Source organism: Babylonia areolata, chromosome 20 (genome assembly GCF_041734735.1).
Source record: "Babylonia areolata isolate BAREFJ2019XMU chromosome 20, ASM4173473v1, whole genome shotgun sequence".
NCBI lineage: Eukaryota > Metazoa > Mollusca > Gastropoda > Neogastropoda > Buccinidae > Babylonia > Babylonia areolata.
The window spans coordinates 29,456,499-29,481,006 of record NC_134895.1 but is presented as its reverse complement, the minus strand read 5'-3'; the positions used below and the strand labels follow the sequence as shown (position 1 = coordinate 29,481,006).

General features: G+C 45.3%; 1 protein-coding gene across 2 annotated transcripts in view; it reads left to right on the top strand.

Moving 5' to 3' along the window:
• Nucleotides 1–24,508, top strand: part of LOC143294853 (apolipoprotein B-100-like) — a 143,440-nt gene that overhangs the window by 58,643 nt on the left and 60,289 nt on the right. For both annotated transcript variants that reach the window (XM_076606358.1, XM_076606359.1), the window contains exons 17-22: nt 3,613–3,825; nt 4,474–4,695; nt 9,897–9,997; nt 12,131–12,369; nt 21,302–21,465; nt 21,746–21,909. In XM_076606358.1, coding sequence (XP_076462473.1) covers nt 3,613–3,825; nt 4,474–4,695; nt 9,897–9,997; nt 12,131–12,369; nt 21,302–21,465; nt 21,746–21,909 — 1,103 coding nt within the window. The remainder of the gene's footprint in view (nt 1–3,612; nt 3,826–4,473; nt 4,696–9,896; nt 9,998–12,130; nt 12,370–21,301; nt 21,466–21,745; nt 21,910–24,508) is intronic.

Below are 24,508 nucleotides of genomic sequence, written 5' to 3'. Positions count from 1 at the left end.
ATGTGACGTGGAGCAGGGATGTGGGGCGGTGAAGGGTGGTGGTAGTGTTTCAGTGGCTCGGTACCTGATCCTAGAGGGGCACTCTGCAGATGTGGATGAGGGATGTGTATGAAGGTGGAGGATGGGACGGAGGAGAGAGGGGACGGAATGGTTGGTTGACCGGTGCATGTTGAAATAGGAATACAGGGTCGATTGTGATGTGGTCGAGTTCCTGAGCTTTCAAAATTGCCCTGGAGAATAGAATGGTGGCTGTGTCACTGCAAGGCGCCAGGATGTAGATTGGTGGGCGGAAGATGGAAGGGAGGATGGCGATTGCTCGACTGGGATGAGGGCCGGGGAGGAGTAGTGGAGTGTAGCCATACAAGAACGTCTACAGGTCTGGGTTCGGATTTGCTGAGAAAAGTAGTGGTTTGTAGTTTTGTATATCGAGACGCAGTTGTGAATTCGCCAGGTGACTAGTTGATTGTTGGATGGTTTCGACGATGGGTGTGTACACGCATGTCGATGTCAATGACGTGCGAGAATACATGACCTACAAGGGGTCCATTTAAACAGGGAGATCATTGCAGATTGTCAGACTCGAAGAGAGGGATGGCAGATGGTTTAACTAGTCGACGTCTGTTTTGAGCCAAGTGACAGATCTTGAAAGGGCCTACTAGACAGGTGCTGGGGACTCAGTGCCAGATGTCAGGATAGTCAGGAGGTGGCATGATTTAGTTGACTGACTTGCTGACCATTTTCCTCAACCTGCCATGGTCTTCTGATGAGGATTGTTGGGTAACAAAACTGAAAGTCCACAATCAAATCTTCCGAAAACAAATAAATAAAGTCAAACATATGATCTCATCAGCGAAGACAAACTTCTTTTCTTCTCAAGTTCTCGATGCCACATCCACCAAATCTCTTTACACTATCATGTCAAATCTTCTCGGCACTGCAAAAAAGACTCCTCTTCCTTCTGCCTACACTTTATCTGAACTCCCCAATGTCTTCTCCTCTTTCTTTTTTGACAAAGTCCAGAATATTCGTACCATCTTAGACCAAATGCCTTTCCAACCTACTCATCCTGATCCTCAATTCAACGGCACTCCTCTCCATTCCTTTAATCCATTAACTGAAACAGATGTCCATGAAATCCTCAAAGAAATGACAATAAAATCCTGTGAGCTCGATCCTATACCAGCCTCTGTTTTTTCTCAGTGTGTCTCACAGCTTCTCCCCACAATCACCAACATTGTCAACTCATCCCTTCTCACTGGAACGTTTCCATCCACTTTCAAAACTGCAGTAGTCCGGCCTCTTCTGAAGAAATCCAACCTTGACGCAAACATTTTGAAAAACTATCGACCAGTTTCTAATCTTGCATTCCTGTCCAAACTCCTTGAAAAAGCCGTCCTGAAGCAGCTCAACAATCACCTTTGTTTCAACAATCTCATCCACCCATTTCAGTCTGCCTATCGTGCTGACCACAGCACCGAAACCACTCTCCTCCACATCCTGAATAACCTACTTCTAGCGTCCGACTCAGGACAGATCTCCCTTCTCACTCTTCTCGACTTGTCAGCCGCCTTTGACACGATAGACCATTCAATCCTTCTTTCCCGTCTTCATTTTACATTTGGTATCAACGGCACTGTTCTAAACTGGTTCAAATCTTATCTCACTGATCGATTCCAGTCTGTCATTGTTGATAATTTCCAGTCTGAACCCGTTAAAATTGAACATGGAGTCCCACAGGGATCTGTTTTAGGCCCAGTGCTCTTCACACTGTACACTGCTCCTCTCGCTGAAATTATCAACCGCCATAATGTCAGTCATCATTCTTATGCTGATGACACTCAACTCCAGAAGAGTGATACACCTGAAAAACTGTTGTCGCTCTTGCAAGAAACATCTAACTGCTTCCTGGATATTCAAAATTGGATGACTCTAAATAAGTTACAATTGAACGCGGACAAAACTGAAGCAATGATCATAGGAACTAAACAAAAACTCTCTTCCATTACAACTAATACAATCAAACTTGGCAGTACATCCATCCCTCTGTCCACTTCAGTCAGGAACCTCGGCGTTGTCCTTGACAACACACTGTCCATGCAAACATTTATCAATCAGACATGTCAATCCTGCTACTGTCAACTGCGGCGCATCAGTTCCATCCGGAAATATCTGTCCACTGACGCAACATCTAGACTTGTCGTTTCTCTCATTCTCTCTCGCCTTGACTACTGTAACTCTCTATTGTCTGGTTTGCCTGCTTCATCCATTCAGTCCCTTCAGCGCATACAAAATTCTGCTGCTCGACTCGTCCTCAGAAAGAAAAGATCTGAGCACACCACTCCTCTTTTGCAACATCTCCACTGGCTCCCTGTCTCACACCGAATAAAGTACAAGATCAGCACTCTATGCTACAAATGTATTCACAAATCAGCCCATTCATCTCTGTGGCTGCCTTCACCTCTACACTCCATCTCGCTCACTACGATCAGCTTCGGATCCACTCCACTTACATATACCCAGATTCAAACTCTCGACTGTTGGCCACCGTTCTTTCTCTGTCTCTGGACCTTGCAATTGGAATGAACTTCCTCTTTCGCTTCGTCAAGTCTCCACACTCAGCTCTTTCAAGTCTGGCCTTAAAACCCACCTCTTCCCAAAGTAGCCTCCCTTCCCTGCCTCTTCCTTGTCTTTTTAGTTTTTTTCAGTTTTAGAGTTATGCTTGCGTGAGAATGACTGGTGCGAAAGCGCTTTGATTTGTTTATGCACAAGATTTAGCGCTATATAAGTACCATTATTATTATTATTATTATTTAATTCAATGCAAAACCTAAGAATAAAGTATATGGATCAAGAGGTGGAAAGTGGGATGTAACACGTTTTTAAAAAAGGGTTGATTTGGGCGAAGTTCCTGTCCCACATAATACCTTTGGAAATGAAACCAAAATTAAAACGATGCCGAAATTGTAAATTGGACAAGAAATGATCAAGCACGGTGATGCTTGCTCGTTAAAACAGACAAAACCATAATACTATTATGCAGCCATTATGTTAGCTAGCCCACACGTAAATGAAAAGTACGCAGTAAGAGACTAGGAAACGTACTTTGAAGATTTGGGGGATACATAATGCCAGGCACATGCTGACGTGGGAGTACTGAGGGAGGTTGAGTTAGTTTCGTCTTCTCACAGACCAGCCGGGTCTGCTGGGTGTACTGATGGTTATTTCACTATTTTTGTTGGTCCTTGACAATTTATAAACTTTTTTTCATTCTTACATTTCTTTTAGAAATGCAAAATGTTAGAATATGGTTAAGGGTGTTCGTTGATTTAACTGGTGGGTTATTTGCTTTCGTAGTTTGTTGATTGTTTATCGGCTATGGTTACATCTCTCACTGTTTAAAGCTAAGTACTCCTGTGAGTCTCTTCGTCATTACATTTAAAAGAAACGGAAAGATTTTGTTGTTGTTCTTACTGTAGCAGTTAACAATGATGTATATGGAGCATCTCCACTTGTGCTTTGTTTTGGGCAGATTACCGAAATGTTATATCATGCTGTCCAATGAGTGTTTCAAAGTAAAATGCCATTCTTGCCTTCATTGGTGTGCTTGCACAGCGTGGGCGTTCGAGTGTTGTGCGAAGAGTCTGTGGCCATCGGCGACCTGACGTCCTCCGGGGTCAGGCTGAACATCTCGGTGCTGGTGAAGGGAGGAGCGGAAGGCAGGATGAGACTGGGACCCCGCCCAGGGAGCAAACTTCCTCAAGGTGGGAAGGTGTTGGAGCTAGGACTGGGCGCGACGAAGGAGCCTTTCACTTTCATCAGTGCCAGGTAAAAATCAGAATAAGAGTATTTTCTTACCAGGAAAGCTACTTATTTGACACAACTAAGCTCCAAAAGAATACATTGAAAAGATTCTTTTAGAAACATGTTTGCAATTGTTACTAAGTTATTTTTCTTTTACTGGATCAGTCATTGAGAATAGCAATCTGATAATCACCATTACTCGTCAAAATTTCTGTTTCATTTATTTTGTCTCAATTCTTCGTCACCAGTTTGACATGTTACCTTAATTCGTCATATTGTTTACATTCTTGCAAGTTATATGTCGATTCAATGAAAACCATGCAAGAGCTGACACGCCTTAAACAATTTTGCATAAGTGTTGTACTGGGTAGGGAGTGGCCACTTTGAGCAGCTGCCCAGACAGGACCACTTTCTGTTGACTATCAGTATCAGTATTAGTAGCTCAAGGAGGCGTCACTGCGTTTGGACAAATCCCTATACGCTACACCACATCTGCCAAGCAGATGCCTGACCAGCAACGTAACTCAGTGCGCTTAGTCAGGCCTTGAGAAAAAAGAAAAAGAATAAATAAAATAAAATAAATAAATTCTGTTAACTAGCCCAAAGGTAAATGTAAGCGCGAATAGGCAATGAACCCTCTTTCCGAAGGTATAACTCGTTTCTTGCTTGCAGGAGCGACATTTACCAGATGCATAACGGCGAGCAAAGAATGATTACCACGCCCCGTACTCAGGTGCCCATGGACATGTGCGTGCCCGGCTTCGTGCAGCGGTGGAGCGGGCAGGTGTTGTGCCTGAAGGGATTCTACCAACATGTGCCCATCAAGCCCAACAACCCCATGCCTATTGTGTCCGGACCCGTGCATCTGGACGTGACCATCAAGCGTGTAGATAAGTGAGGCCACCTCACATGTTAAAGCACTGTAGGAGAGGGAAGGGGAGAGTTCTGTAAGGTCTATGCATTTGTATGTTGCCCAGCTAGATCGTGGATAATTAAAAATCAGAGCTTGAGGATGTCACCGGCCAACGTATGAACCTGCCTCAAGAGCATGTACTGTGGGTAAACGAATGGGGACTGTGAGGGCCTCTCGATGTCACCTGGATTAGTAAGAGGCATGCTACATCAAGACCACTGGGGGTAGTAAATAGCAACAATGAGGCCAGCGCATCTGGACATCACCAGGTAGTGTGTGGATAAGTAGGGGCTTACTATGTTCAGAGTCAGGTTAGGGGCATAGCCCTTGCTACTGGTACCATGTAACCCAGTACTACCTGCCGCATGTGAAGTCTCCCAATGACGGATCAGGCGGAGTAGGAAACTTTTCCCAACGGCTGTGAAGGCGGAAGAGGATGACCAAAAGGCAGGGGGTGCTCTTATCCTTGGCTGGAAGTCCTAGGAGACGGAGCTCTGAAGAAAAAACCTGCACCTGCCGAGGCCATCCTACATGTGGCAGTATCTGCACCTGTGGGACTGTGAGCGTCAGTAGGCGAGAGAGTGTGGAAGGGACTGCACAACTCCTCCTCACTAAAAAAAACGTCACCTGTGCTGGTCAGGCAACCAGGCTAATGTCGGAACGACGAGCTAGCCTTCAACACCCAGCTTTCCCAAGCCCAGTGACGATGGAGAAGTGGTAACAGGGACAGGCAGAGGATGCTGCTGGCAGTTCCTAGTCACGACTCTGCACGCAGGCGGCTATGGGGTGATGGTCGTCCGCCGTAGACTGTGGCAGATGCGGCACCCATATCCTCCCACAATGTCAGAGCAGCCCTTTTCAGGGACAGCACTGCTCTCCCCACATGGGGAAGGGGAGATAAAAGGATCCCTAAACAAAGCCTGCCTCGCCTAGTACCTAGTAGGAAACTGCACCTACTTGGACATCCAACACTAGCAGTCGAAGAAAAGAACCAGGAGTCATGCCCTGACTCTGGGTGCCTGGAATTTTTGCACCCTACTCAACAGATGACAGACCAGAAAGACACACAGCGTTCATTGCTAGAATGCTTGATCGCTACCACTTGGACATATCAGCCCTGAGCGAAACCAGGTTTGCCAGTGAAACCCAGCTGGAGGAAGTCAGAGGGGGCTACACCTTCTACTGTATTGGGAAGCTAGATGGCATCCCAAGAACCTCAAGTGTGGGCTTTGCCATATGAACAAAACTTGCACAACAGCTTGACAGCCTTCCACGTGGGCTAAACAATAGGCTGATGACCCTGCGTCTGAAGCTGTCCAAGGATCGCTTTTCCACATTCATCAGCAGCTATGCCTCAACGATGACCAACCCTGATGACATCAAAGAAGCTTTCTACAAGGAGTTCAGCCGCACCATTTCAGCGGTAGACAGAAAGGACAGGCTGATCATCCTTGGGGATTTCAGTGCCCGCGTCGGCGTGGACTTCTCCTCGTGGCCAAAAGTCCTAGGACAGCACAGCACTGGCAAGTGCAACTCCAACAGACTGCTTCTGCTCTCGCTCTGCACGCAGCATGGACTGACCATCACCAACACCCTCTTCCAGCAAGCGGACAAGTACAAGAACACATGGATGCACCCCCGCTCCAAGCAATGGCACATGCTGAACTATGAGGCATTGACTCATCAGAGATGATGTTTCCATTACACGCTGCATGAGTCTGTTGGTCGGACCATCGCCTGGTATGCAGCAAGATGAACATCAGACTTGCACGCAAGCTCCAACCAGCCAGGCAGAAACCCCCTAGGAAGCTGAACATCCACTGCCTCCCTATCACCAAGGACGTGCTGCAGCAGCAAATCCAAGCAGCTCTCCAAGACATTCCAGCATCTACTGATGTGGAAGAAGTATGGAGCATCTTTAGAGATGCTGTGTACACAGCAGCAGCTGACACACTCGGCTTTGTGCAGAGGAGCCACAAAGACTGGTTTGACGAGAACGACTCTGGAATCTCCAAGCTCCTGAACACACTGCATATACGGCATGAGGATCACATTTCTGACAAAGACTGCCAGAGGAAGGAGAACCAGTTCTTGCAAACCAAGCAACTTGTACAGAAGACGCTGCGTGAGATGAAGAACACCTGGTGGGAGAGAAAGTCTGAAGAGCTTCAGTCCGCTGCTGATGCTCATGACATGAAGACCTTCCATGATGGTCTCCGAGCTGTGTATGGGCCGAGAGTCACAGGATCAACCCCTGTCCGAGCCTTGGACCAGACCACCCTCCTGACAGACAAGAAAGACATCCTTGCCCGCTGGGCAGAGCACTTCAACACCCTCCTCAACAGGGACTCGTCCGTATCTGACGATGTAATTGCAGCCCTCCCACAGCTACCAGTCAGTGACCCGCTAGCTGCCCCTCCCACCAAGGTCGAGACCCAGAAGGCCCTGAAGCTGACAACGTCAGGAAAAGCACCAGGAGCGGATGGAATCCAGGCCGACATCTACATGTATGGAAGCGAGGTGCTGACAGACAAGCTGACCGCCCTGTTCCAGTCTATCTGGGAGAGAGGGGAGGTCCCCCAGGAATTCAGGGATGCTTCAATTGTCCACATTTACAAACGGAAGGGAGACAAAACATCCTGCGACAACACCGTGGAATCTCTCTCTTCTGCATTGCCGGCAAGATCTTCGCCCGCATCAAACTGAACAGACTGGTTGACCATCTCTCCAACACAGTCATCCCTGAAGCTCAGTGCGGCTTCCGCTCAGGCAGGGGAACTTGTGACATGGTGTTTGCCATATGCCAGATGCAAGAGAAGTGCCATGAGCAGAACAAGGAGCTCCACATGGTCTTTGTAGACCTGACTAAGGCCTTTGACACAGTGAACCGCTGTGGTCTGTGAAGTTCGGCTGCCCAGAGAGCCTAATCCAGCTGATCGCGTCATTCCACGATGGCATGCAGGTGAGAGTACAGGAAAATACTGACATGTTGGATCCGTTCCCTGTGGTAAATGGAGTGAAGCAGGGCTGCGTCCTGGCACCCACACTGTTCGCCATTCTCTTCTCTGCAATGCTGATTGACACCTTCCAAGACTGTGACCAGGGCATCTACATTCAGTTCCACACAGATGGCAATCTTTTCAACTTGTGGTGACTCCATGCCAGGTCCACGGTATTTGAGGCACTGTTGAGAGAGTTCCTCTTCACTGATGACTGCGCACTTGCTGCACACACCCATGAAGACATGCAGTTCATTATGGACAGGTTCTCAACCTCCTGCAGGCGCTTTGGACTGACCATCAGCCTCAGCAAGACCGAGCCCATGTACCAACCAGCTAGCTCACAGAACGCCAGTGCCTCCCCCCCCCCACCTGCAATCAAGATCGATGACACAGAGATTAAGTCAGTTGACAAGTTTTGCTACCTGGGCAGCACCCTATGCAGCAACGGAGCCCTTGATGCAGAAGTGACGCTGCGCATCGCCAAGGCCAGCTCCGCCTTTTGCAGACTTGACAACAGACTGTGGAACAACAAAGGCATCAGGCTCAGCACCAAAATCAAAACCTGCAGAGCTGTTGTGCTGACCACCTTGTTGTACTGCTGTGAAACACGGACGATGTATCGCCGTCACATTCAACAACTTGAGCAGTTTCACCAGTGATGCCCACGAAAGATCCTTGGCATAAAGTGGCAAGACAGGGTCTCCAGCCTGCAGGTCCTAGACTGCTGATGCAGTGCGAGCTACGCTGGACAGGACACGTTGTCCACATGACAGACAGCAGGATCCCGAAGATCCTTTTGTATGGCCAGCTGAAGGAAGGCAACTGTGAACTTGGAAGACCCTGCAAGCGCTTCAAGGACACCTTGAAGACAAACCTCAAAGCCTGTGACATAGAAATCGCTTCTTGGGAAACTGATGCCCTTGACCACTCTCGCTGGAGGATGCTGTGCTCTAGTGGCATAAAGACGTTTGAAAACAAGAGAACGCTGGTCATTAAAGAGAAGCGTGAGCGAAGGAAGCAGGGCCAACTTCTGGAGACGTTTTCCCTTGCAACACCTGTGGGAAGTGCTGCGCATCCAGAATCGGGCTCGTCTCCCATATGAGGACACACACCAACAGATAAGCCTGCCTGCCTACTCATCCGTCGGACCTATGGGAGACTCCATCATCACTATGTTCAGAACACTGTGGGTAAATGAAGGTGTCGAGAGGGAAGTATGGGGATATGGGGACCCCTGTAAATGGACATCAGCCAGCATGTGGACAAGTAACGGGTCTATATGCCTTAAGGACTATGGCTAAATGAGGGGGAAGTATAGGGGTCATGGTATCTGGAAGTCACTAGCCAGTGCGTAGATCAGTAAGGGGACCAAGAGCCAAGGGCTCTGTGGGTAAATGAAGGAGCCAGTAAGGACGTTACTAGTCAGCGTTTAAGGGGCTATTATTAAAGCATTGTGAGTAATAAAGCCATACTATAGCGGTTCGTGATATCTGGTTGCAGCAGCAGTAACAGCAGCAGCTACAGTAGTACAGAAAAAAGGCACAAAAAGCTGTCACTTATTTTAAATCTTTTCACAAGCCTAAATGTGAAACGTTTTTATGAATAAAAGTTAAACTTAGCTTTCTCAGCAGTGCAAGGTCTCCTCTGGTGTTTGGCCTAATGGTAACATAACATTGGTAACTCCCTGTTGACTGCTGGAATTGAGACTGCGGCAGGCGGGCCTTGGTCTGTTAGTGTTTCAGGGAAACATGGTAGGAGATAATACTAGTGGAACGACAATGAGAATGGGGCAGCTAAAAGATAATTGTAAACAGGATAAGAAACATAAAGCAAAATACTTTGCAGCATAGGTGCAGAGAGACATTGTGGGAGGGGTCTGGAGGACTATTTGTTGTATGTTTCTTTTATTTGGCATTTATTTTATTTTCCCCAGTAGGTCAAATCAAATCAAGTCAAAGCGAATAAAGTAAAAAAGCAAAAATACAGACAAGATGAAAACAAACCAAACAAATGAATACAAAGAACAAACAAAACAACTAATAAACACCACCAGCAACAACAACAAATACAAAAAAAACAAAAACAAAAAAAAAACAAAAAAAAAAACACAATTACCACCACTACTATTACCACCACCACCACCACCAACATGAACATAACAACAACCTTGCTGTCCGCAGGTCACTGAAGGAGTACACTGCAGCATTTCTTCTGAAACAAGAACAGATGAAAGACCAGTCCAGTCCTCTGATTGACTTCGGTGCTAACTTCTCCGCAGCAGGTGATTTATTCCTTCCTTCCCTCCTTCCTCCTATTCTTCCTTCCTCGTATCCAGTAATTCATTTTTTCATTCATTTATTTGTTTAGTGGTTCTTTCTATCCTTCTGTCTTTTCTTGCGTTCATTTTCTTGTCTGTTTTCTTTTTTGTTCTTCCTTTCTTTCCCTATTTTTTTCTTTCTTTTTTCGTTTCTGCATATTTTCGCTCATTCCCTTTCTTTTTTTACTTATCTTCTCGTCAGTTCATTTGTTCTTCCTTTTAATTTTTTTCTATATCAAACCTTTTTTCTTCTTTCTTGCTTTTGTTTTGTTTTCTTTTGAATCAGTTCATTCCCATCTTTCTTTTTCTTTTCGTCTTGTTGTGTTTTTATCATTGTTACCGCTCCAGCTGTCTTTTTCTTTTGTTTTTCACTACAGGTCACATGCAACTATATTTGTATTTGTATTGTGGAGTGATGGCCTAGAGGTAACGCGTCCACCTAGGAAGCGAGAGAATCTGAGCGCGCTGGTTCGAATCACGGCTCGGCCGCCAATATTTTCTCCCCCTCCACTAGACCTTGAGTGGTGGTCTGGACGCTAGTCATTCGGATGAGACGATAAACCTAGGTCCCGTGTGCAGCATGCACTTAGCGCACGTAAAAGAGCCCACGGCAACAAAAGGGTTGTTCCTAGCAAAATTCTGTAGAAAAATCCACTTCGATAGGAGAAAAAAAAGAAAAAAAAAAAAAAGGGTGGCGCTGTTGTGTAGGACGCGCTCTCCCTGGGGAGAGCAGCCCGAATTTCACACAGAGAAATCTCTGGACCTTTCAACTTCCCTGGACGCTCCAGGGACTCCGAGGCTTAAGGGAGCTTCAGGGGGGACCGACGTGCACCACCTGCTATCCTCCGTTCTCTCTGTTGGACCTGACGTGATGCACTCCATGATTCTAGAGGTAGGTAGGGAGGGGTGGAGTGGGGTGGGGCAACAGTGGGGATCGAGGATGGGCTGGGTTGTGGGGGAGGAGGAGAGGAGTGGAGACAGTTGGAGGACAGAAGAAACGCTACCAAGACTGCTTCAAAGTGTCCCCCAAAAGTCCTGGGCGTCAACATCAACACATGGGAGACACTTGCTCTGGACCGTCCAGCTTGGCAACATAATCACCACAGAAGCTGTGCAGCTGAAGCCAGGCGCATCACCGAAGCGCACCGAAAGCGTGCTGTGTGTAAGGCTCGAGCAGCATCCACTGCCACAACAGCAGTGCAATGCGACGCGACGCAACATGATAATGCAGCGCAACAACAACAGATTTCTCTGTGTGAAATTTGGGCTGCTCTTCCCAGGGAGAATGCGTCACTACACTACAGCGCCACCCATTTTTTTGTATTTTTTATCACAACAGATTTCTCCGTGTGAAATTCGGGCTGCTCTCCCCAGGGAGAGCTCGTCGCTACACTACAGCGCCACCCATTTTTTTGTATATTTTCCTGCATGCACTTTTATTTGTTTTTCCTATCGAATTAGATTTTTCTACAGAATTTTGCCAGGAACAACCCTTTTGTTGCTGTGGGTTCTTTTATGTGCACTAAGTGCATGCTGCACACGTGACCTCGGTTTATCGTCTCATCCAAATGACTAGTGTCCAGACCACCACTCAAGATCTAGTGGAGGGGGAGAAAATATCAGTGGCTGAGCCGTGATTCGAACCAGCGTGCTCAGATTCTCTTGCTGCCTATGCGGACGCGTTACCTCTAGACCATCACTCCACATATATCACTCTCTATATCAATACTTCAACATGAAATTGAAGACGTTTGTGTGAGATATGCGGAAGTATGCATGATTGTGTGTGTGTGTGTGTGTGTGTGTGTGTGTGTGTGTGTGTGTGTGTGTGCGCGCGCGATAGATTTGTATTATATGTATGTGTGACATTAAAAAGACAAAAAAGGCAATAGAACATTATATCAATGAATTATTCAATTTACCAACCAAAACAAAGCAATCAAACTACCCACTTGCTTACCCGCATATCACCTTACCCACACCTGCTCACACATCCAAACTACAAACCAGTAGATTATTATATAACAACAACAACAACAACAAAAATGCAACATGCCTGCAAGGCATGTACTCGTGTATGCACATGGCTGAGCGCAGGTGACAAGTTGAAGCGACAGCTGGAGGTGTCAGTGAAGGTCAGCCCTGAGAGCAAGGCTATACAGGGCAGGGTACGTGTGCCGGAGTTCGGGCTTCGCTACTCTCTGGACCTTTCCACTTCCCTGGACGCTCCAGGGACTCCGAGGCTTAAGGGAGCTTCAGGGGGGACCGACGTGCACCACCTGCTATCCTCCGTTCTCTCTGTGGGACCTGACGTGATGCACTCCATGATTCTAGAGGTAGGTAGGGAGGGGTGGAGTGGGGTGGGGCAACAGTGGGGATCGAGGATGGGCTGGGTTGTGGGGGAGGAGGAGAGGAGTGGAGAGTGGTGACTGGGTCAAACAGGAGCTGTGCTTGTGCGTGTGTGCATGTATTTGAAAGGGGAGGGGTGTATGCTTTAAATGTAAACTGATTGCATGACACATCACACTGCAGCGCAGTGCGACGCGACGCAACATGATAATGCAGCGCAACAAACACAACATAGCATAACACAATACGATGCAGCACAGCGGAACTGTGTCATTTGTACACGTGTGCTGCAGGCAGGAATTTGTGAGCATTGTGCACCGATCAAAATGTCTGTGCTCTATGCAATATGAATGTATAAAAGCAGAACAATAATTTAACAAAAGAGGCAAGGCCTTCAAGACTCACTTGTGACACATGCTGTATCCAGTAAAGGAAAGAAAAAAAAAGTTAATCGTAAAAATGGATCCTGTATTAGATATTAATAAGCTTTGAGGAAAAAAACAAAACAGGCAAGCTAGTGAGATCGAACCAAGGACATTCTGTACGAAAACAAGCAGTCTTATCCCCAGCACGATGACACATCTGATGTCACGAGACCAAATTCAATATCTAAAGATATGTTGTTGTTTTTAACGCGATGAATATGTTATTGTATTTCAGGTAATAACATCATTTAAATCATGTTTTCTTGACATATTTCGATTATTTAAGACATTTTTTTAATTCGGCGGAAAAGAGATGTTGACATTGCCTCAGGCACACGCAACATATTTAGATCTGCACAACTCAGTCTACAACAGGAGAGGTAATTTTGTTTAATGTCCCGTCACACATGTCGGTGATTGAAGACATTCCATTAGAGTATTAATGTATACATTTGAGTATTATTATTTAGAAGTGGAGGGGGATGCGGATGCATGGTGAGTTGGGGGAAACCGGGTATATGGGGGAGGGGGTAAAATTTGAAACACCTATCTAAATACAATTACAGAAAATTACTTTATGGATTTCCTGAAGGAGAAGTTGTTAATCAAAAAAGCGAAAAACTGATAATGAATGGAAAAAGTAAAAAATATCAACGTTCTCAGTCACTTGTGATGACACACTTTTGTGGAGGTAACGCTTCACATCAATTCACAGTAAAAAAATTATATGCTTATTTGTCACAGTACTGAAGCATATGCACCTGACTTTAGATAAACATTTAGTCGGTAATGAATCAGATAATAGTCTAATAATTAAAATTTAAACCTTAGAATTGGTCTGCGGATCGGACTAAAGTCTGAGAGCCTACTGACAAGGTTTTAGACCTGAATGAAAGCACCTATAAAAGTCGCTTTCTAGTATATTACTTCCTTGTATGACAATGGGCAACATACTTTTATACTACTTGTAAAATTCTTTGCTCCCCTATTTGCTGCTCTGTCTGCTCGTTCGTTATAAAGGAATCCAGTATGGGATGGTATCCAATAAAAAAAAAAGAAGTGAACATTTGCACCTCTCTTAAATAGGGGAGTGTAATAAATACCCAATTTAAAACAATAAATCTTCTCTCTGACTATTCTCAAAAAGGAGCAAACTTTTTTTAAACTGATTGAGAATCAAAACAAAATAGGATATTGCTTATCATCATTGGTACTCGAACAAGATGATTTAATGCCATAAAGATGACACTGTTAGACCGTGTAGGTACCGGTGTAACAGGCCAAAACCTATCCCTGGCTGGTTCTTACCCCGGGTAAGAACCAGCCGAGGCCATTTCTTACCCCTCCTGGCTGGAATATACCCCCTGTGTACACTTCGCTCACCCAACCAGTCTGTATCACATTTACATTAATGATGATGATGATGATAATGGGAATTTATATAACTCCTTCCAACTCTCAAGCCACTTCGCAATTAATGCAAAAAAGTGATGTGATGATGTTCGTCCTTCGGATTCGAAGATGACCATGGCTTCAAGAGTCAGATGGAAGATCGGTGGCTGTGGGTCCAGAGGTGACTGGTGAGGCCAATCCAGGCCTTGAAGTCTCGCCCACATGTGGGACACAATTGAGTGGGTGCTGTTGTGGCAGTGGATGCTGCTCGAGCCTTACACACAGCACGCTTTCGGTGCGCTTCGGTGATGCGCCTGGCTTCAGCTGCACAGCTTCTGTGGTGATTATGTTGCCAAGCTGGACGGTCCAGAGCAAGTGTCTCCCATGTGTTGATGTTGACGCCCAGGACTTTTGGGGGACACTTTGAAGCAGTCTTGGTAGCGTTTCTTCTGTCCTCCAACTGAGCGCTTGCCCTGACACAGCAGCTGATTAGACAGTCGGCTGTCTGACATTCTGATCACATGTCCAGCCCACTTGGCTTGGACATTATGCAGAAGGGTTTACACGCTGCAGAGGCCAGCTCGTTCCAGGACTTCCGTGTTGGGGACTTTGTCCTGCCACCGGATGTGGAGGAGTCTGCAGAGACAGCTCAGGTTGAGATGTTTGGTGTGTCTGCTGTAGACAGTCCAGGTCTCGCTGGAGGGTCGTAAGGATCACTGCACAGTAGACCTTCAGCTTAGTGGTAGAGCTGAGACCTCTCCGCTCCCAGACGTTCTCACGGAGTCTCCCAAAGGCGGCGCTGGCTTCGGCGATCCTGTTCTTGACCTTACCGTCCATGTTCACACACACAGACAAACACACATACACCGCCACCCCCACCCACCCACACACATATGTCCTCCACGTGCCATACCACGCCCGCTCACATCATGCTCACTTTCAGACAACATCAGAGAGGTTAACAGTGACCAAGTTGGCGTGCAGTGCAGGGGAGCATGTCTATGTTTCCCCAGATCTAAGTTCTCCCAGGTCTATATTCCCCTAGGTCTAAGTTCCCCCTGGTCTATGTTCCCCCACAGCTGACCATGGTTGACCACAGTTCAAGAATGCTCAGACTGCATTATGTTGTCGCATTTGTACATTATGTATTTGAAGACCACTACTGACCACTATCAGAGTTCACCTTGCATCACATTGTATGCAACATTGCAACGTTTTAGCAGGATTTCACTATACTGTTGGCCATTACTGACCATTACTTGCCACTGCTGACTACTGCTGACCACTACGTCAAATTCTTCAGACTGCGTTGAGTTGTCACATTTTGTGCATTATCAAGACGTCCTGGGTTTATATATATATATATATATATATATATATATATATATATATATATATATATATATTAACTGTATACTGACCACTGTTGACCGCTGACCACCACTGACCGTTGACCATTGCTGACCACTGCTGATCACTGACAACCACTTCCCAGTGACCACCACTTACCACTACTGACCACTACAGTCCACTGACTACTACTGACCACTGCTGACCGCTATCCATTGCTGCCCACCACTGATTGTTGACTACTAATCACCACTAACTGCTGACCACTACTGACCACTGCTTGCCACCATATACTGACTGCTAACCATTATTGACCACTGACCATCGATAACATCCAATGACCACTGTCTAATGCTGACCACCACTGACCACTGCTGAGCAGCATAGACCCCTGCTGACAGCTGACCACCACTGACCACTAGCAATGCTGATCACTTACAACCGATAACCGTTGACTGACCAGAACCAAGCACTGACCACTTATGACTATTGACCTCTGATACTACTGACCACTGCTGACTGCTTCTGACCACTGACCACTTCTGACCACTGACCACCGCTGCCCAGCACTGACCACTGCTGACCAGCACTGACCACTGACATCTGCTAACCACTGACATCACTGTCCACTAATAACCACCGTTGCCCATTACTGACCACTGCTGACCGCTGACTATCACTGACTACTGCTGACCACAATCACAGAGCACCACTGACCACCACTTACCACCGCTGAGAACCACAGACCACTATATACCGACCACTACTGACCACCATTGACACTACTAACCGCGGACAACTACTGACCACGGCTGACCATCTCTGACCACTACAGATCACTGACCACTGTTGACGACCACTGACCACTACATACTACTGACTACCGGTGAGTATGACTGACCACTACTGACCGCCACAGACCACCACTGTCCCCAACTGACTGGTGACCACCGCCGACCACTATGGACCACTGACCACCACTGAACACGCTGACCACTTCTGACTGCTGACCATTGACTATTGCTGACCACTGCTGACAAGCACCAAAAGTGTATGATGAAACAAACATATGTTTAGGGGAACATAGACCTGGGGGATACAGACCTGGGGGAACATAGGCCTGGAGTAATATAGACCTGGGGGAACATAGACCTACCAAAAACGTTTTTTGGGGGGAAACATCGACCTCGGGGAATATAGAGTGGGAGAACAAAGACCTGGGGGAACAAACACCCAGAAAACGTAAATTTAGGGGAACATAGACCTGGGGGAATATAGTCTTGTAAGAACTTGTAGCTGGCTGAAGGAAAATTCTGGGGAACATAGACCAAGGGGAACATAAAGCTGACCCCCCAAATTATCTGCAAAATAAACCGCTAAACCATCATTTCAAGGAGCGCGCGCACGCGCGCGCGTGTGTGTGTGTGTACGTGCGTGCGTGCGTGCGCGCGCGCGCGCGCGCGCATGTGTGTGTGTGTGTGTGTGTGTGTGAATCAGAATCAGAATCAGAATCAAATGTCATGAAAACCGTGAATGAAAGATTCATAAACACAACAATAAAGGGAGTGTGTGTGTGTGTGTGTGTGTGTGTGTGTGTGTGTGTGTGTGTGTGTGTGTGTGTGTGTTCTTTGTCTCTGTTCTTGCTCTTTGATTTTTTTGTGGAGATACCTTTATTCAATACCCTCTTTTTCTTTCTTGTTTCTCTTCTCAGTTTCTTCTTTCTTCCATGTTCATTATCTAAAAAAATATAGTTTAAAGTTTTATTCATCCTTTCACTCCAGTTGCTTATGGAGGACTGCTGATACTTTTACGCCCAAAAGAAGACATTCAAATACTCAACACTATAACTTAATAAGAAAACGCAAATATGTTTCAAATAACAATCAGCATTTGGATGTGCAAATGTGATAGACGTACTTATAGCTAACAAATTCCATCTGCTTCCAATGAATAAAAAACAAACAAACAAAAAACAAAAATAAAAACCGACTTCGGAGACAAATATTTTTCATGCACACGCTTGTATCGGAAGTCGTTATACTTTGTGCATTCCATTATGAAATATAACTCATCCCCAATCACAGCCATATTACAAACCTTGCATAACCGCAACTCTCATGATGTGCCACTATGTCTCCCTCTTTCTGTTTCCAACTCAAGATAACTAAGCATAATTCATCAAAAGCAATCACTGTACATCAGAGTGACTGAACGTCATGTTCAAAGATAATATTAATTAAAACATGTGTTCCATATCGAAAATTTTAATTGCAAATAAGACAACAGTTTTATCCAAGCAACAAGTTCATTGATTACTTTCCAGTTTTGAATAAAAGTCCATTGGTAATAAATATTGTGTGAAATATATTCATCGCAGTTCACATACCCCTCATTCTAATGATGTTAATCTTGGCACTTTTCAAATATCAGTGTATTTCAGAGAAAAAGAGAGGGGATAAGAAATGGCCCAGAGGATATAAACTGGCCAAGGCCAAACTATACCCTGGGTAAGATGTAACCCAGGCCAGTTCGTACGGGGATAAACTCTGGCCTAGGCCAGTTCCTGGAGGGGGTAAACTCTGGCCAGGGTAAGATTTGGTCTGTTACACCAGCTCAGCTCAGTCCTCCTCCTACTGTGTGAGCGTCGCTCTGTCAGCTGTGTGGCCCGGTGGTGGTTAGTTGGCGTGACAGGGGAGTTTCGTAGCCCACGCAGGTGTTGATGAGGACTGTCGTTGTAGTTGGGGTGTCGTAGTAGTAGGTGTTGTTGAAGAGCCTTCCTAAGTCGTGACTTGTCAGTCAGTCAGCGGTTGATCTGCAAGACCTTGCAGCCCTGAGTGACCACCCCTTGGGACAACAGTCCCGAGGTGAAAGACGTCTGCTACACCGTGTTTCACAACACTAGCCATGAATACAGTTCGACGCACGAATGGACCTACAGCACTCTCCTACTGAATACACTGCACAAAAACTCCGATTTAACGTCACCAAAAACAGATAAAAACTTTTTTTTAACTTATCGAAAAACAAAAATTCATAGTAGTTGAAAAATATTATTTCATTACTGAGCTGTTCGTTCCTGCTGCTTGACGTTATCCACCGGGCACTCCAGGCTACCTGAAACTGAAAAGAACGATCAATTTACATTTTCTCTTTTACGTTCATTCCAGTTAATTCAGTACCCATGTAATAACACCATGTAAATAATCTTTTTGATATATCTTGATTATTAAAAAAATTCTTTTACATTTGGCGGTAAAGGAGACATTGACATTGCCTCAGGCACACCGCAACACACCAGTCAGCAACAGGCTGACCGAAACTGAAAGAAATGTTTGATTCAATTTTTCTTTTATGTTCATTCCGATTAAATTCAGTATCCACTTTATAATATTCATATGCAGTATTCAAACGTCACTGTATGTCTTCTGAATTTGTATTTCTTTCCTTTTAATTGTGAACAAGAAAAACAATGTCGCGCCATCTTCCCCAAAATAGCCTACATTGTAGAAACTTCGAAGCGGGATCATGGAATTTTGGGATCGGGATCAAAATAAACCCTTAATTAATGAACCGACAATACGAGCTTAATTCGGAAGACTTACAGCCTGTTATTCGTATGTCTGCGAAGATTTTTTTCCTACTATGTTTAATCCAAATTTGGTATTGTCAGACAAAGTATTTTCAGAGAAAATGAATTCGTTAACGTTTACCAGGGACACACACACACACACACACACACACATGGACACACAGATAACCGAACATCGGGTTATAACATAAACTCACTTTGTTTGCACAAGTGAGTCCAAAATTATATAAATAAAACAAAGACCCAAAATCACAATTCAGTTACTCCAGGAGGCGCCACTGCGTTCGGACAAATCCACATACGCTACACCACATCTGCTAAGCAGATGCCTGACCAGCAGCGTAACCCAACACACTTAGGCTTTTGGGGAAAAAAAAGTGCATAAACAAATAAATGGATTCTTCATTGAATTAATGAATAAATAAATAGATAAATGGATAACATAAAAAAGTAAGCAGATAAATAATGAATGAAATAAAATGCGGCAAAAGACAAAAGAAAGAAATATAAGATAAAAAAGACAATAAAGATAAAAGATAAAAAAACAAATAAGCAAATAAATGTAAATAAACACACACACACACACACACACACACACACACACAACAGATATACAGCAAACATGCAGTTTTACAGATACGAACGCACAAATGTGCACAGGCCCCACTACACATAAAAGCACACGAGTCCTGACACATGAACACACACACACACACACACACACACAATCTCCCACATTACCCTGCACCCACACGCACATTCCTACGTATTGCAGTTTCCACGGAACACACACACACACACACACACACACACACACACACACACACACATTCCGTAGCTCGAACAATACAGACATGCATACGTACACACCCCATCCTCTACACACACACACACACACACACACACACACACACCCATCCCCTCCCAACCCCCGACGTACACACACACACACACACACACACACACACATTCCGTAGCTCGAACAATACAGACATGCATACGTACACACCCCATCCTCTACACACACACACACACACACACACACACACACACACACACACATGCACACACCACACAAATCGTCGCCCCCACAACGCAAACACACACACCCCTCCCACCCAATCACCCCCTCCCACACACTCACAAACATACGCAAATACACACATGTATGCGCTTGCACACGCACAGAACTATCACGACACATACATACACTTGCACACTCGTGCGCGTGCGCGTGCGCGCGCGCTCGCACACACACACACACACACAAACATACATGATGCCACTGATTTGCCGCACGATGAGTGGAAAAAGATCTCTAATGCCAGGATCGTGCTCTACCTTTCATGCTAGATTTACGGCCGCTCCCTCTCTCTACCCTTCTTTCTATGAGGCCATCGATGGTGTGATGGCCTTATACCTGTTCTTTAAAAAAAAAAAATTGTTTGTTTGTACACTTGACTTTTCTAAAGATTTCCGATTTTTCTAGATGTAGACTGTTGTTGTTGCATTACCAGCAAACCTGTCAGCTCGCTCATTTCCCTGAACACCTGGGCAGTATGACCATGTAAGTTTATGAATCTGAAAGTTGTGCACTGGCTCATGCCACTCTGGGCTTTCCATTCCACTTTCAGTTTTTTGTATGAGGTTCATTGAGTTCGTTAGAATCATGGCATGTTGGTTTCCAGGCGTATGTATAGATAATGGCCACTGGAGAGCATGTGTCACAGCTTCTTCCATTGTCAGGCTGGAGGCTGTGACTTTGTACGTGGCATTCTCTTCCCTTATTGTTTTTCTGTTTTGCTTCGCAGTGAATCACCAACCGGATTGGTCTTTAGTGACTGAGCTATCTGTGTATATGATGATGTCCTCCTCTTTACTGTTTTCATATCAGTTTTGCCCTCTGGCCAGTCCCGACAGTGTCTCACTAGAGTGGGTGAGATCGCCGTGTTGCAACGATGATTGAGGTTTTCAGGGTCCCCCCACTCCCCATCCCCCCAATTCTTTTGTTCCTTTCAGGTCTTGTAGCTGGTGTACAAGCTGGATTGTGTTTTCTTCTTGCCCATCCATGATCTTCCGAAATCACAACATATGACAATACGATATGAACACAGCAGAAAGCAACAAAACTCGATAGTCCTATGACTGTATAAACTGTCCCAGGTGCAGAACAAGACAATAGGAGTGGATAACAGCTTCCTCAAAGTGATGCTACTCAAAGCCAACATGTCCATGCCGGGACTGTCCCTTGAGGTATCCGCCAATTCCTCTGTGGCGCAGAACCCTGGCCTCACCACTTCTCAGGGATTGTACATGCGATACTACTGGTGAGTTGACCGTCGTTTTTTGCTTTCAGAGAGAGAGGGGGGAGACTGAGGCGGTGAGGGAGAGTGAGAAAGGAGCACACACACACACACACAATCGAGGACAGTCAGTCATCCAGATTTTGTTGTTGCCAATTTTTTGCCAATTTTAAAAGAGGAAGGAGGAGGAAAAGAAAGAAAAAGCCTTTTTCAAGGGACTCAGTTTCACATGACTGTAGGAAGACTGCAACTGTTATATGATATGTAATAACAACAGTAGTTTCAAGTCTCTTTGTCTCACCAGCCAGCCACATTACGGGTTGCTGTACACCCTGCACGGGAAGCCAAAGCTGGCGGCGTCTAACGGCCACGTGTCCACGTGGAGCATCACCAATGTGGCCCGTATCCAGGGTCAGTTCCTGTCCGACACTTGGAGGGCTGCAGACATCATGACCATCCTGGCGCCAGGTATGGGCACTGGGTATTTGGACTTGAGCTTGGGAGGAGCGGGCGAAGGAGTGGGGACATGGGAGGTTGGGTGGGGTAGGGGGCTTTGGGAATGAGAATGGAGTGTAGTATGAGGGTGAGGGGGTCGGGGAGTGGGGGTGTGGGGGGGAGGGCGGAATGGGTTGGTCAGTAGAAGGTGGGAAGTTTCATCATCAGTGCTGACGGACAAATGGAGAGCTGCCGATATCATAACACTACTACCATCCTGACGCCAGATCTGACTGGACTGGTGTGCAGAAGGATGGGGATTCTAATTGGGAAAGAGAATTGGATATCTAATAAGGGAAGTGGAACAAACGGGGACATGAGCGTCTTTCACCCGGCCTTCAGGGCATAGAAATTAAACAAACAAGCCCTCATGTGCACCCCCCCCCCGGCCCCCCCCCCCCCCCCCCCCCCCCCCCCTACCAAAAAGGAAGAAGAAAGATATATGTATATATAGACACACACACACACACACACACATATATATATATATATGGGTACGAATACAGCTATGGGGGTACAATGAACGAATAATTCACAATAAAGGCATGCTACTAATGATGCACGTCAGTAAATGAACAAGTACAAACTAAAAATATACCCACATTATGCATTTTGTGTTTCAAATGCTTTATATATCAGCAAAACAAAGTTGGGCGTGTGTAATAGTGAAATTAACAGAAATCTAAGGTCTTCCAAAGCAAGACAACATAACACAAAGTGAAGTTCAGTTTCTTCAGCACATCTACGTAAGGAACAAATAAGATCACAGACACTGAAGTTGCGATAATGAAGACGATATGATAAGATGTCGGAAATCCCTAATCTGAAGCTTGTTGTAATGTATTTCAAATGCCTATCCATTTTCATTGAAAAATAAGTTGTAACAGAATGCATATAACTGAATTGGTTATAAAACCCAAAACGATCGCTTTCTTGTGCATGATATGACCATTCTTGCCATCTACAATCGATGAGTCTTGTCCGAATTACGTGAATAAATCCCCTTATGTCGCCTACTACCTGCTGCAGACAAACATAACCAAACCCCAGTTCATTTAATTTAATCCTAACCTTTGACACCCAGTTTACCTTACCGCTAGAGTCTAGATCATATATGTTATAAACTTTTTTCGGTAGCCTTGAATCTTTCCTTTGTGTTACCTTTAACCAATAACGAATACATCTTACTGCGGAATTGAGATAAATTAGATACCTGATTGTAAATAAAATCGTTTGCTGTTTTTATGGTAACTCTAAGAAACCTTTTCAGTGGAAATAAATGAACATTCTCACAGCAAGCAGCACCATCGGAAAGACCTCAAATCTCCGCTCTATACTTGCAATGGGCTGTACTTGGGAGTCAGACAGTTTCATAAACAGGTCTGAAGACTGATTTTCTGCACTTGACAGTTTCTGCATAATACACAGTGATGCGTGTTTGGCTCAGCTTGCAAGATCTTTACATGCGAACGTGAAACTCAGTTCAGTTGAAAAATATATTAATAGGTACATTCACCATCATTATCCCCTTATAAATCCATATTTCCTCCATTCCTAAATATCCACCTTTAGAGAGAGAGAGGGGGGACAAGAAAATTTCTTTATTATCGAGGATAATAGATAAGCACTGATGATTTTCTCACACGGTAAGGTTCTCTGATTCTTATGAATCAGTTTGAAGTCAAATGTTGCACAACAAATTGTTAATAAAATAAAATAGAAGATCACAACACTGGAAAGAGAGAAAAAGAAAAACCATACAAATCCATCAGTTGAAAAAAAAAGAAAAACCCCAACTATTTACACATTTCTGCTGCAGCTAGATTATTATTTGCTGTAATCCTTGACTGTGTGAAACACCTCGAAGCATGGAACAGCACAGAGGGGCACTATACACTGTTTGCACATGATTGTGGTGGCTTTTTTTTTTTTCACCTCTTGACGTGATGTTCCTTGTGCTTTGTGTTTGGCATAACACACCTTGCACCCTCTCTGTGTTTTCCTGGTCTGCTGCTCCTTGGTGGGTGGAATGTTAGCAGGCCAGTGATTGCCTGGCCTCAGTCTCCCCATGTCTGCTCCTGTGTCTGGCAGATCTCCTCTTCAGGCGTGTAAAGTCGTTTGAATTTCTGTAACAGACAATGCTGTCATAAGAAAAAAATGAAGAAAAGCTTTTGCATGTATTGCAAAAAAAAGGGCAAAAAAGAAAAGAAAAAAAACAAATGCAAAATAAACATCAATTATATTACACAGCATAGTAGGCCTCCCTCAGTCATGGCTGACCATGGATAGAGTATATCCGACCTAATGTCTAATTGGGCTCTCTGCTTGGACCAAGCAGCGTCGCCTGTGACTGTAGAGACCGATGCGAGAGAGACAGTCTCTGTCGCAGCGATCATATGTGTAAGCTGATGCTGGTCTGTCGGCTGCCGTCCCTGTTTTTGCGAGCTCGCTTTTCTGCTGCAGCAGCTGACAGTTTGTCCTCACCAATCCGTAGCTGATTCTTGAGAGTGCTTCTCCATCTGTCATCTGCAAGGCCCTCCCAGGACTCCGTGTTGATCTCAAGTGCCTTCAT